This window comes from Euprymna scolopes, chromosome 27, assembly GCF_053919585.1.
Source record: "Euprymna scolopes isolate OS-2025 chromosome 27, ASM5391958v1, whole genome shotgun sequence".
NCBI lineage: Eukaryota > Metazoa > Mollusca > Cephalopoda > Sepiida > Sepiolidae > Euprymna > Euprymna scolopes.
The window spans coordinates 66,110,392-66,125,569 of record NC_136508.1 but is presented as its reverse complement, the minus strand read 5'-3'; the positions used below and the strand labels follow the sequence as shown (position 1 = coordinate 66,125,569).

General features: G+C 34.9%; 1 protein-coding gene across 4 annotated transcripts in view; it reads left to right on the top strand.

The window, feature by feature from the left end:
• The window catches only part of LOC145248882 (GDP-Man:Man(3)GlcNAc(2)-PP-Dol alpha-1,2-mannosyltransferase-like), a 42,408-nt gene extending 28,629 nt beyond the window's left edge, over window positions 1-13,779 (top strand). For all 4 annotated transcript variants that reach the window (XM_080110643.1, XM_080110642.1, XM_080110644.1 and 1 more), the window contains 2 exons: window positions 3,906-4,831; window positions 12,655-13,779. In XM_080110643.1, coding sequence (XP_079966769.1) covers window positions 3,906-4,831; window positions 12,655-12,932 — 1,204 coding nt within the window. In that variant the 3' untranslated portion in view covers window positions 12,933-13,779. The remainder of the gene's footprint in view (window positions 1-3,905; window positions 4,832-12,654) is intronic.
• The last annotated feature ends 1,399 nt before the right edge of the window (window positions 13,780-15,178 follow it).

The following is a 15,178-nucleotide window of genomic DNA, read 5'->3' as shown; positions in this document are numbered from 1 at the left end:
CCTTTTAAACTCTCCTGTGTCTTATGATCGTTTTCATCAAATTCTATTTTTTATTTTCTTTAATTAATAATTTTCTACTTTATCGATTTTTATAATTTTTGGATAAAAATACAAGGAATATGTAGATACCATTGATTTCATGTGAAATTCAGTATTATGATTTCCGAAATTTCGTCCCAATAGTGTAGAAGCACCTAATTTTGTACTCAGATTACAATGCTAAAAAGGAATTTATTTAATTATTATCTTTACTTGCTATGAATGGTAGGTAATTTCTGAAATTTATTGAAAAAATTAAGAGTATTTTAATTCTTATTTGGGTGCTTGTGTAAATTAGTGATCTTTTAAACCAATGCATTTCAGGTGAAAACATATTACATACTTAAGTGTCATGTCGAAATTAGTATAAATCCCAAAAATTACGAAAAAAATTATCCAGTGGAAAAATAATTACAAGTAAAAAAATAGAATTTATCGAGTTTTATCATGTTTTAATGCAGAGGATTTGTGCGACCAATTTAATACGACACTGACTTATCTCCTTATCTCCCTTGAGTTAAATTAAGGATCCACCATTTAAAATTTTTTTTTTTTCCATTTTCTTTCTTTGAAGATTGTAATGCTGGGTATGGGGCAGCCAAACCAGCTGCCAACATTGCCCTGTTTTTTATTGAAACTAACCGAGAGCTCTTTTTAGTATCCTCGCTGTTCCCTTAAGTGCAATTGTCTGAATCTTTTTTGCACTTGGTTCATAAGCCCTTTATCACCTATAATAACTGGTATGATTGCTATCTCCCTAAGATTCCAGTTTCTTTTCATATCATACATGAGACCTTGATATTTGGTCTGTTTCTCTCGTTCAGCTCTGTTCAGACCTCCATCATTAGGGACACTCACTTCAACCAAGGTTACCACTCTCTCTGACTTATTCCATATAACTATGTCAGGTTTGACAGCAGCATTTTCAAGGTTTAACACAATATGTGATAACGTAATTGGGGGAGATTTTTTTTTTTTTTTAAATACATCTAACACATCATCTACTGGATCATTTTCCATGATTTTTATAATTTATACATGTAAGTACGTAATGTTTCGAAATTGAAATGCGTTGGTTTAAAATATCACTAATCTACACAAACACTCTTGTGTTAAATTGAATTGAAATTCACTCTAATTAATTGTGGTTCAGATCAGATTTTCTTTAATATGGGTAGAATTGCGTTACCTTCCTTGTACTGATGACTTTTTAGTAAGTTCTAATTTGATAACTAAAGAGGATATTGAACCTTTTGTCTGTTTTGGATCTACTGTCTTTGATTTTGTTCTGATTGCTGAGAGGTTTATAAGCAAATACATTTGGACCATAGCGAAATATTAAAAAAAAAATGGTCATTGCAAGCACAAATTGCAATATTCCAACTTGTCTTCCGGTCATTGAATACTGTCTGACTGTTTACCGTTCATGCCCACTTATTTGGCATTTATAGATACTTAATTTTCCTCAATTTCTGTGTTGTTGGTAGCCTGGAGGCAAAATGCTAACAAATGCTAGCTTAGAGCCAATGTTGACTTTGTGACTGGATTCGAATCTCCTGACTGGCAGTAATTATCGCTTCTTACACGGATTATCATGTAAACATGAAACACTAGTGTCTGTAGATATAAACATAATTGTTAATATTCATTTACAAATATTCTCTTTCTATATATATATATATATACACATATATACATGCACACACACGCACATATATATCTATAATATAAAGCTGAATGTCTGTGTGTGTGTGGTCACGAATAGGCTCCTATATGGTTGACTATTTTAAAAAACTGATTACATATAATGATAGAAGATGTATTGAGACACAGGAATGGGTATGTTTGATCTGGCAGAACGGTGGTTCATTAAAATTGTGGGGTCTGCGTACGCGTCTGGTCCACAAAGTATGGAAATAAAAAATTAAAAAAAAAACGTTTACAAGTGTTTTTGATATAGATGTACATAATAATACTTTGATAAGTATGTTTTAACTTAAATAGGGATGGTATAATAAAATTGTGGGGTCTGCGTTCATGCCTGGCCTCCATGAAATGGAAATAGGCACAAACTTTAATAAAGACTTTTCATATCTATCTGCGTAAGTATACTTTGATAATTATGTTTCAATTTGAAGAAATATGGTATAATAAAATTATGGGGTGTTCGTTCACGCCTGACCTCCATAGAATGAAAATATGTCACAAAGTTTAACAAGGTTTTTTAATATAGATCCACAAAATATTGTGATAAGTGTTTCAGTATGAACAGGTATGGTATAATAAATTATAGGGTTTATCTATTTTATTTTTACTTTCATCATATTTTGCTTTGGTTTTTATACCTCCAAATTCGAAGCTATCTCTTTACAACCCTTCCTTTTCATAACCTATCATACTTTTATAAATCAGAGTCTATTTTCTGTAGGCTGTTTTTGAACCCAGTCAACGACGGGTACTTTTGCTAGTATATATATATATATTCCTATAAATTTGTTATTTTTTGTGTGTTGATATTCATATTAAGAACCCTTTTTTATATTTATTTAAAAAGAAAATACAACTTTGTTATATATGGGGTCGTGGAATTGCATTCATCTGCAAAAGATCTAGCTAATTTACATATTCTTTTAAACATTTATTTTAATTAATTTCCTATTAGGTTTTCTTATGGGATGATCATCTTTAGTTAACTATTACGTGTAATTATATTCATGCAGATATTCTACATTATTTTTACTTGCATAATAAGGTTATAGCAAACACAAACCTCTTTCTGTTTATATTTATGTATGCATATATATATTTGTTTCCTTACCAAACTCCTCCATCAGTTTTTAGTCTAGTTATGAAACTTAATATATAGGGTATTCGAGTCCATGTGAAACTTTATATTTGGGTTTTAGCCAGGGAAAATCGGTGCAAAAGTGAGAATTAAAAAAATGAAATTTCTCAGATGAAGGTTGAATGTTGGCATTACAAATATGCATGTGTAACGTAATAGCTATTGGTTCATGTTTTAATTTTTAGTCTTGCAGTAAACATGTCTTCATAGCTCAAGCATTAATGTCTGAGGCAAAAGTAAATCGTAAGCTAAATGTTTTAGTTTCGATTCTTGGTAGTGGCACACGAGTCCTTTTTTTTTTTTTTCAACTTTATAAATCACTAGCGAGGGGTACCTGGTGTTGCCCAGGTGTTTGGAGGTGTGTGTGAAAACTCCGGGGGGGGGGGTTAAAATAAAATAAAAAATGTTTTGGTAGGTAAGTATGAGGATCGAACCCGAACCGTTGAGGCAAAGTTGTAAATTAAAGTGTGAAAAAAAAAAAGAGTGTGACGGTTTTAACCATTGGGCCACCGCGAGATGCTAACGGAAACACGTTTGAATTTATTTAATTACTTGGATTTGGCAGGTGCACGTTTTAATGACTTAATGAGGTCAAGTTTGACTGCGGGATAGTATTTCATTTACTGCGGGAACGCTTTTTTAAATTTTTATTTTCCCAAGATGTTATAGGAAAAAGACTAACCCACATGCGGTGAGCGACAAATGTTGAATATTTGTCTTCCCGAAGTCGAGCAAATTAAATAGACAGGCGAGCTTCGTTGTTAACTCTGAGATATTACGATTTATATGTGATATAAAAAGTTTTAAAAAGTTGTTAGGCGACCGACCACTTCTCTGAAAAAAGCCTTTTGTAGACATACAGAAAAAGAGAACACACATACATACATACATACATTTTCGCTTTTATATTTATAGATTACTATATATTGGGCCCAATATAATCCCCTTATATCTATATATAATATACATGCACATTTTTGTTTGGTATTGTAGTTTATTTGTGCTTGTTTTTGTTTTTTAGGTATGGCTCCAAGGTGATGTGCGTTATCTACACAGGGGATATTAATGCAACTGGGGCTGAAATACTAGAGAAAGCTCGTCAGAGATTCAACATCATCATTCAGGGTCCCGTTCATTTTGTCTTTCTAAAAAGACGCAACTGGTTAGAAGCTCACCATTATCCTCGCTTTACTCTGCTGTGCCAGAGCCTTGGATCACTGGTCATCGGAACCGAAGCCCTTTTCTCCTTTATTCCTGACGTTTATTGCGACAGCATGGGGTTTGCCTTCACCCTGCCTTTATTCCGTTTCTTTGGTGGTAGCAAAGTCTGTTGCTATGTGCATTACCCTACGATCAGTACGGATATGACACGAAGAATCAGCGAAGGTGCCGAGTCTTACAATAACTCTCGACTCGTCTCCAAGAGCCCCTTTTTCACTCGGGTCAAGATCTGGTACTACAGACTTTTTGCACTCATCTATGGAATAGCAGGCAGGTGCAGTTCCATTGTGATGGTCAATTCTTCTTGGACGTATGGACACATTTCATCTCTGTGGAAAGTGGCTTCCACTGAGATTGTATATCCGCCTTGTGATGTTGGCGAGTTTCTGAAGATGCCTCTACAACGAAACAATGGCGTACGGTCAGTGATATCTGTTGGTCAGTTCCGTCCGGAGAAAGACCATCCGCTGCAGATAAAATCCTTTGCTAAATTCCTATCGCAGATTGCCGAGGTGCAGCGCATAAACTACAAGCTAAATTTGGTTGGCAGTTGTCGAAACGATGAAGATGTCGTCCGTGTCAGTGAATTGAAGAGTCTCTGCAGTGAATTAGGCGTTGAAGAAAATGTCGAGTTCAAACTGAACGTGGAATTTTCAGTCTTGAAACAACTTCTCGCAGAGGCTGACATTGGTCTTCATACGATGTGGAATGAACATTTTGGAATTGGTAAGTGGTTTTTCTTTGAACTGGTTTCAACTAGAAACTACACGGTATAACGATAAAATTGTCACCCTGAAGCAAACAACACTACAGCTTTATTTGCTTTATTTTAAAATATTTTTTTAAAAAAATCAATTTGGGTAACTTGATTATGTTGTAGAGCTGATATCTATTCAATATAGCCACCTTCAGCATCAATCACCGCTTCAGTAGGGGTCTGGAACTGGGAGCATGCCTTTTCAACAAGCACCAGTAGGAGTTTGCTGAATACTCGGTGGATGGCAGCGATCAGGCTAGCTTTGGTTGTTATAGGAGGTCATGTTGGTGATGTTCTCAACATATGACCAAACGAAGTAGTCCAGCGGGTTCAGGTTGGGGTAGGGGGGGGGAACAGTGAGAGAAGGGTACAAAGTTGTAGCACTCTTTCTGAAGCTAAGCTTGGGTGTCTTTGGATTTGTAGGCTGGTGCCGTCCTGCTGTAACACCCAGTGTCTGCCAGCGGCCACTTGATTGCATAAGGGAATCGCCACACTGTTCAACACATCCAGGTACACTTTGGTGTTGACTTTCAAGCCGACTTCGAAGATGTGAAGTGGCATGATGTGGCCGTCACTTAAAACCACACCAAAGACCATAACCGTGGGTTGTCTGATGCATTGAGCTGTGACCTCAATCATTGAACCGTCTGGGTGTTGGCAATGTTTCTGTTTCCATAACTTGGATCGGTAGAGAGCATGAATTGTACAGAGGCGCATCTCCGATCTCGTTTGTTGAACATTGTGTCACTTTCAGACATGATAGAAGGCTCCTATCGCTTTTGTGATTTGTACACAACTGGCCGACTTATAGATGGTCTTCAGCAAAAAAAGGAAACCAGTCTTCATCAAACAGAAATGGAATCATGTCATCTTTTCTAAGGCGATAATTTTATCGTTCCACCCTGTAATATTTTTATTAACCTCTCTTTAATTTTTGTTTTCTGTAAATTACTGTTTCATTTTAAAATTTTATTAATCTCTACTATCATATAAAAGGAACTTTGTCTGTGTGTGTGAGTTCGTTTCCTATGGACTCAAAAATGGCTGGGCCTATTTTTATGAAATTTTACACAAAGGTACTTTATGTCCCTGGCAATGTTCTTAGGTATGGTTTTTATTGTGATATCTTAGATAATCGAAATAATCTAATGAAAGAAGGAACAGACGAATTCGATCAAAGTTAACATCCTAACATCACAAGTGCATTTGAGAAATTTTATTACCAGACAAGCCAAAAGGATCGTCATATCAAATCAACAGTAGGTTCTTTGATATGACAGGGGCATGATTTTTTTTTTTTCGAACATGGGGGGGGGGAAATCACCACTTATCAAGGCCCAGAAGCCACTCGGGGATAAGGGTTATTGTGAGTACAATAATCAATGGGATAATATCATAGTAATAGTTGGTATTGGAGATTTGATAAAGTGTCTTACTTAAGGGTGCGATTAATCAGGAATTTGTTTATGTTGGACTTGAAGATATCCAAGTTGTAGTCAGGTGGGAAACAGGCAAACGGAAGAGAATTCCATAGGCGTGCACTTCTCAGAAAGAAGCTTTGTTCATGGAATCTACGTTTTGATTTAGGCACGGGGTGTGGGCATCTTGGAGGTTTCTTTCTGTAATTGGGTTTCAACCTCTGGAAGGTTGGAACGTAGACCCCTAATATTGGAGAAGGAGACATGGTAGTAGGGGTCTACGTTGGAGGATGGGGTTCTAGGTTTATTTGTGTTTTTTTTTTGTTTTTTTTTTGAGATATTTCATGTTGAGCTTTTGGGATTTGTGGAACAGGTCGACAGACTTGGTTAGAGTAGGACAGAGAGGGAAAGTAAGAGAGAGAAAGACAGGAAATATTTTTTTTTTTTTGTTTCGTTCGAAATGAATGTTTCTGTTTAGAGCACAATTGAAACATGATACTTGATTTTTGCATTTTAAACTTTAATTCAAGCCATTATATATAAAAATAATTTATAAAATCAACAGTAAATTCTCTACAGTGCAATGTAGACTACAATGTATTGTTAACTAAATCACTGCAAGAGGCATGTGAACTTCCTCAAGGTGCTTTGCGATGAGTCCCCAATCAGAGCATGTAATCACTTGATTTGATTGAAAAATGCGTGATTTTACAGATTTCTATAATAATAAAAATATGTAAGTGTAGAATATTTGTTGATCATCATTCAATCCCGGGCAACGTTGGTCACCCTGCTACTTCTAAAAAAAAACAAAAAACGTCATATTACTATTGACAATTAGTCTGACAGTGTCTGTTGCTATCAGGCTGAGCTACGATTCTGTGCAGTCTTTAGAGGTTCATCCTCCCAGGTTTTACCTTCTCACTTTGAGAGAGTGTTAGTTTATTGCTAATCACCTGAGTTTCCCTTACTGGGAAATGCTGATGGAGTTGCTTAGGAATGTTTTGTGGGCCAGAGTTCATTTCTTCTAGTGCACTGGCTTTTTAAAACCTCACATGACCTTTTGTCTAACTTTATAGCAAGGAAATAAATAAACATTATAATTTTCAAAGATTTTACTTCTATTTAAATTTTTTTTTAATATTTTATTAAAAATTTTTTTTATTTTACTACAAATTTTTATTAATCTTTCTTTTGTTTTATTTTTTTAAATTACTTAAAAAAATTTTTTTATTAATCTTTCTTTTGTTTTATTTTTTTATATTACTTAAAAAATTTTTTTCATTAATCTTTCTTTTGTTTTATTTTTTTAAATTACTTAAAAAAATTTTTTTCATTAATCTTTCTTTTGTTTTATTTTTTTAAATTACTTAAAAAAATTTCATTAGTCTTTCTTTTGTTTTATTTTTTTAAATTACTTAAAAAAATTTCATCAATGCCAATTGAAATGGTTGGCTCTTGTCTTGAGAAAGCACCTTGCTTTAACGAGCTTGTGGGACTGACTGTCACTCCTGACCTGAAATGAAAGATCTACATCAGATCCGTTGCAAAAATCACTGGTAAAATATTTGGATCATTCTAACGCTCCAGAAAGTATCTCATTCCTGATGTAATCCTCTACCTGCACAACAGCCAAATACGTTCTAAGATGGTGTACTGTTGCTACATCTGGGCAGGAGTTCCTAAGAGTACCCTTTCCTGCCTTGACAGGGTAGAAAACTATCTTTGAAATCTAGTGGACAAGGCCCTTTTCGCCTTCTTACTTCCTCTTTGCAGCATAAGAAATGTTGCAAGTTTATCTCTGCTCTATCTCTACTTTAATGGTGGATGCTCGACTGAACTTCAATCTATGGCTCCTCCATTGCCTGTAAAATTTTCGCAACAATTGGTCTTCTGGCCAAGAGCAAAGTAGCCGAGTGAATGGTCCCCTCCATCCTCGATAAGAAACCTCCAAGAGGGCCACACCTCAATCTTTTCTGTTTCGTCCCCGGTACTCCAATAAGCAATCTTAGAGAAACTTCACATACCCCCAACCCCAGTTTCTTTGATCCTGCCTATAATTTCAGCCCTCATATAGAGAACAACTTGCTTGTTTTTCACCAACATCAAGTCGGAAAACTGGGCATTCTACCACCCAGAGTTGGTTGGAAGGGTCTCATTAATATTTTTTATAATTATTAGACTTTTTTCCCCCATCCTAAGCCAATGAAATAAAACTAAACAAACGGCTTTTTATAAAATTTTATATTCATTAGCTTATTTTATTGTTTATTTAAAAAAAAACAAAATACACACACACACACACACAATATGATTTGGGAATCTTAGGTAGGACATACCCCCCTCCCCCCCGGTGTGCTTGAGGTATTGTGGTGAATGAGATCTTTAGCTAGGATCAAACATAGCCTAGCAAAGGTACAGTGATGAGGATGACCATAGACAACCCCCTCCCTAATTTTTGAATGGCCTTGTGCCTAATTTTTTGTTTATTACTGTTTTGGTTGTAAACTTTTCAGAGTAAATAAAAAAATATATAACTCAAAGTGTAGTATCTGTTCTTCAAATGCTGCACATCAATTTCTTGTTCTCTCTCAGTGGAGGAGAAATCCTTCATGACTGATACGGTTTTTATTTTTGTTCTTTTTCTCCATGTGAAAAAAACGACCCTGGTGTCTAACTCTGTCCCACGGGGAGGCATTGTAACTAGGAGCTCTACTCGTCTTACTTCAACAACCATCAACAACTTTCCCTCAGTCTCTATCTATGCATAAAACTAAATGAAAATTCCATGAACAGGATATCTTACCGAGAACTGTCTGTGGAACACAATACTGTGGGGCTGCTTCCCAACTGACTATAACATGGTTGTTTTCAAGTTTAATATAAATAAATACTTGTTGAGGCATCCTCTTATATAATTAAACTCTACCGAAATTGAATGATTACTGATCATCACAGTGTTGTCTCACCATCAACCTAGCATTCGTTAACCTTTATCCTAGAATAGTCGGCCCTGTCGGTGGGGCATTAGAATACGCCGACTGCCCCCCTGCAGAGGGTAAAAGTCCCTCAATGGGGGCCCTGGATATGACCTTAAACTATATCCAGTGGTGAGGTCCCAGCTTGTGGGCTTTGGGGAGTGTGGAGCCACCCTTTAATTACCATTGCTCTCAGGTCCACTCTTACCCGGAGTGGTAGTACCTGTTAGGGTCCCAACTATGGGTTAAATAGAAACCGACGTGAAAACAACAAATATATTCTATTAAAAAAATTTTTCTTCAAAATCTTTGGATTTGGCATTAAATAACCCAAAAAGGGTTGATATGCCGTAAAGCAACCAACCAACAAACCAACCTAGAATAGTCTCCGAGACCATAAGGAAAAGGGGAAAAAAAAAGTTCTTAAAAAAAATACAAAAAAAACAAAACATGTTGCTATTGACAATCAGTCCGACAATGACCTTGTTACTATTAGGTTGAGCTATGCTTCTGTACAGTTCTAGGAGGTCCATCCTCCCAAGCTTTGAGAGGGAGTTAGTTTATTGCTAATCACCTGAGGTGCCCTTACTAGGAAATGCTGATGCAGCTGCTTATATATGTTTTGAAAGTTCATTTCTCCTAGTGCACTGGCTTTTTAAAAACTCATCTGACCTTTTTGTCTAATCTTATAGTGAGGAGGTAAACGAATACTATAAGTTTCAAAGATTTCGCTTCTATTTGAATTTTTTTAATTAAAAAATATCTGTTAATATTTATTTTATTTCAAAAATGTTTCTTTATATTTAATATACATAAAGAGTATAAAAAGATAATCCAGTATGTATCTTGACTGATATTTTCGCTTTTTACATTTCTTGATGGAAATAGCATCAGACAAAGCATGAAACTACTTTATGTAAGGAGCTAAAAAAAATACCACTTCAAGGTCAAAAACTAGTCTAAATGAATAGATTCTGACCCAGAAAACAGCAATTCTCCCTCCTTTGTCAAAAACATCACTCACTCAGAGAATGTGAGGACTAAAGGACACAGGTAGAGAAGCAAGAGTTACAAAGATGCCAAAATTAAATACAAGGTCCAACTTCTACTCTCCAGCTTAATTTTAATTGAATTTCAAAATTACTCTTTTGTACCAGGAGATTCTTACAGAGATCTCTCGGCAGGATTAACCCGAATCAAACTATAATTGCTTCCACAAAAGTTTACGAGACCCGTTTATGTCTATGCTTATCAACTTTGATTTGCATTCGCTTCATCATCCATATTGAATTCTCGGATGAAGTAGGGAATATTTTTAATAAAAGATATTGATCCAAAGTTGGGCTTGAATAGCTTCTTTTTTTTATTTTTAAAATGCTTTGTATATGGTTGGTGCAAAAGTAATGTCGTTTTTATATATATGGTTGAACTGTACCATAATATTCGGCGACATTATGTAGACAACAGTCACTGCAGTGAAATAGAGAGAGGAGCAGTAGGAGGTAGCTGAACTGGTGTTTGGTTTGGTTGTTTTGATCAGAATGGGTTGAACAAAGAAGAAAGAGGGGGGAAAGTGATAGGGATAAAATTTGTCATACTTTTGCTCCAGGCAATGTCAGGTAGCCTTACTAGTTTATTTTTATAAAATCTCGAGAAAAAAAATGGCAGGAAGTTAGTTGCCAACACAACAGATAATGACAAAGATAATTTAAAATGTAAACATCTAACCAGACAATGTGAAATGAGAAATTTTTACTTAATAAGGGAGTAAAAATATTAACTTCCCTTTCATTAATTGTGTACCATAATGTGCTGTGATGTTGCGTAGACAGCAGTCGCTGCAGTGAAATAGAGAGAAGCAGTAGGAGGTAGCAGGACTGGTAACATCACGTGGAGAAATAGATAGTGGAGTGGGGGAGACGTGACGACATGAACAGCAGACAGATGAGAGTAAACGACAATGAATTCCCGCTCTGTCAAAACTTATTATGTATAATGGAAAGTATAGACAGGAAATAAAAGTGTCTCTCAAAAATGTGAGTTCAAAGTATTTCTTTTATTTGTTTGGCAATTCGATGGGGTAGGCACAACAAGAGGAAGTACGAAAATGAGAATGCCTTCTATAAAATCACAGAAAGTCCAAAAATGACATTATTTTTACACCAACCTAATAAATATATACAGATTGCAAAATAGCGAAAATCCACAAAACAATTGCAAATGTGTGTGCGAAGGTCAAGGTCTGTCGTTTTGTTTCTTTCTTTGCATTGTGAGATATTCTCTCACACGGTTTTGCCCTTGGCAGAATGAAAGAAAACAATCAGAAATCACAACAGTCTCACCTTAAAACTTCCAACGTAAATTTTATTAAAGTAAAAAGATCCAAGTTGCAAAAGATGTGTCATCTTTAGCTATCTGCTGATATGGGCCGGTAACACCCGGAAAAAGTAATAGTTCATAGTTTATCTTTGCGTAACAGTGTGCGATTAATATAATATTTCGCCCAACATAAGGGCATTGGCGTTTGCAAATGATGATAACATTTCACCTCACATTAAGGCATTAAAACGTCTCAATGAGACAAAGAGGTTTTGAGGCTACACACCTTGTGAGTTGTGTGTGTGAAAACTGGCGATCTAAAACGATAAATTTGCCGCCAAGAATACCCTCGGTAGTTAGTAAGAACAAACAATCTGATAGGTTCAAACAAAATTGTGGGCGGTCAAACTGACCAATGAGAAGCCTGCTTATTTCTGCAGAATTTCTTACAGCAGTGAAGTCAGTTGGGGTCCTTATTACATATTTCATCTGAATTCTCTCCTTAACAGTGTAGCAAAAAAATGCAATTATATTTGAATAAGTTCACCATAGCATCAGCATTGGGGGTGTCTGCTAATATATTGTTTTTTCAATGCTGATTTAGAATTACAACTAGTTAAAAAAAAAAAAAAGATACTGGAAAATGTTTACAATGTATGTATTTTGTCACAAAACGGAGATGCTATATTCCAAAAGTCACGTAAATTGATCAAGTAGTTTTATTTTTTTATTAAAAAAATCAAATTTTATGAGGAAGTCCAAAAGAGATTGGAAGCGGCCATATTGTTTTAAATTTTACTAAAAATTCAAGGGCGACAATTCAATTCAACTACAGAGATCTTGCTTGTGTTCAAAATAATTAAAACTTTTGAATCGCTAAAAATCATAAAATTTGATTTTGTCAATTAAAAATAAAACTACTTGATTAATGCATATGATTTTTGGAGTATGACATCATAAAGATTTTTTTATATCTTTTTTTTTTTTTAATAAGTGTAATTCTAAATAAACGCGAATTGTTCTTTATGTTTTGCTTTTTATTTCGTCTGTACAAGTTTTCTTTGTCCTTTCTTTCAGGTGTTGTGGAGTGCATGGCAGCCGGCACAATAATGTTGGCCCACGATTCCGGCGGTCCTAAAATGGACATTGTAGTTCCTTACAATGGCAGACAGACCGGCTTCCGCGCATCTGATGTTGACAGCTACTCCGATGCAATGAAAACTATTTTTAGCTTGCAAGAAGAAGAGAAAATGGACATCCGAAAAAATGGCCGTGCTCACATAATGAAATTTTCTGAGGAAAAGTTCGTTAACAAATTCCTTATGACACTCGAGCCAATTATTGCCGTCAGCTAACTTGTGCCAAATTGAGAGATGGATGAACTCACAAAGAATGGGAAAGACAGTTTGGCGGAGACGTACAGCGTAGCCCCCACCCCAATCATGTACAAATTCGCCAAAAGTTTTCCTTTTGTCGATATTTCTGGTGCAAATGAAACTTCCTCGATTTTTCCAGAAAAATCCCAAATGAACATTTACTAGAGAAATCAAAAAGAATTATTTCTTGCCACGAATTCCTTTTATATTAAAAACAAAATTAATGAAAAGTCTGTATGATATACCTACCCATTACGAAACGAAAATATCATATTCCAAAAATGATCTAAATTGATCAAGTAGTTTTATTTTAATAACGAAAATCAAATTTTATGAGTAACAAAAGAACGGCTGTCTTGTCCGCCATTTTAAAAACAATCTAAAAAAGAATAAAACAAAGGGTGATAACTCAATAATTCAAACTTGCGAGATTTACATTATAATGTCTATGAATTGCCATAAATTGCTTAAAAATTATTTTCCTTAGAAAAATATAGCTACTTGATTAATTTATATGATTTTTGGAATATGATATTTCTGCTTTATCATGGGTGTACATCATACAGATTTTATTTTTGTTTTGTTTTTTTAATGTAGGTGGAATTCTGGACAAGAACCAAAAAATTATTCCTAATGTTTTGCTTAAAGATCATTCCAATTTGACTGTGATATGTCCCCTTTCCCTCTCTCTCACACACACAAACACATACACACACCAACAGTTGACTATGTTTAAGGGATCTGGAAAACAAGGAAAAAGGAAAAAGTTTCATCAATTTTTTTTTTTTTTTTAAATAACTAATAAAAGTGGATACATTTTATTTAATACTTCTCAGATATTCTATTAATGGACGTTAATGAGAGGATTTATTTTATTTTGCGACACGTCAACTAGTGATTGGATAATTCTAATATTTAGTTATAGTCAACATTGTCTGTTCTTTTTGACTTCCAGGATGACAGTGACAGGCAAGATACGGTCCCTTCTGATTAATGATTATCTTCCTCTCAGATAACATGAAAATCCCCACCCCTTTCCCCATGTTAAGAATGGCTTTCTTATTCGATTTCCTAAGTTAAATTATCCAGACAAATAGACAGAAAAAAACAGAAATGGAAAAGAGCAGAAAATCTTGACTATAACCCAATATTCTCAATTCCAATACAATTACTGATTCTGTTCCAAATTACTGATTCCAATACAATTACTGATTCCAATTCTTTTAAAATATCTAAATATTTAGTTATAGATTATGTTCCTTCTTTTTTTGTCTAATTTTTGGATTACCACAAAAAAAAACATGTAACATGTATGAATTTTCACAAACATAAAAATTCACTTGTGGAACAATCATCTATAGATTTTAGTTTTAGTAATTTCATTGTTAATGCCAACAATGGTCCATTAAGTTTTAAACGAAAGCACAAAAAAAAAACATTAAACGATCTTCTTTGGCATTGGAAAATAAGCACAACATAAATCTGTAAGACCAACTTAACCATACCCTGGTCTTAACCAACATTAATCTGTAAGACCAACTTAACCACACCCTGGTCTTAACCAACATTAATCTGTAAGACCAACTTAACCATACCCTGGTCTTAATCAACATAAATCTGTAAGACCTGCTTAACCATACCCTGGTCTTAACCAACATTAATCTGTAAGACCAACTTAACCACACCCTGGTCTTAATCAACATAAATCTGTAAGACCAACTTAACCATACCCTGGTCTTAACCAACAAATCTGTAAGACCAACTTAACCATACCCTAGTCTTAATCAACATAAATCTGTAAGACCAACTTAACCATACCCTAGTCTTAATCAACATAAATCTGTAAGACCAACTTAACCATACCCTGGTCTTAATCAACATAAATCTGTAAGACCAACTTAACCATACCCTGGTCTTAACCAACATAAATCTGTAAGACCAACTTAACCATACCCTAGTCTTAACCAACATAAATCTGTAAGACCAACTTAACCATACACTAGTCTTAACCAACAAATCTGTAAGACCAACTTAACCATACCCTAGTCTTAACCAACATAAATCTGTAAGACCAACTTAATCATGCCCTGGTCTTAACCAACAAATCTGTAAGACCAACTTAACCATACCCTAGTCTTAACCAACATAAATCTGTAAGACCAACTTAACCATACCCTAGTCTTAACCAACAAATCTGTAAGACCGACTTAACCATACCCTAGTCT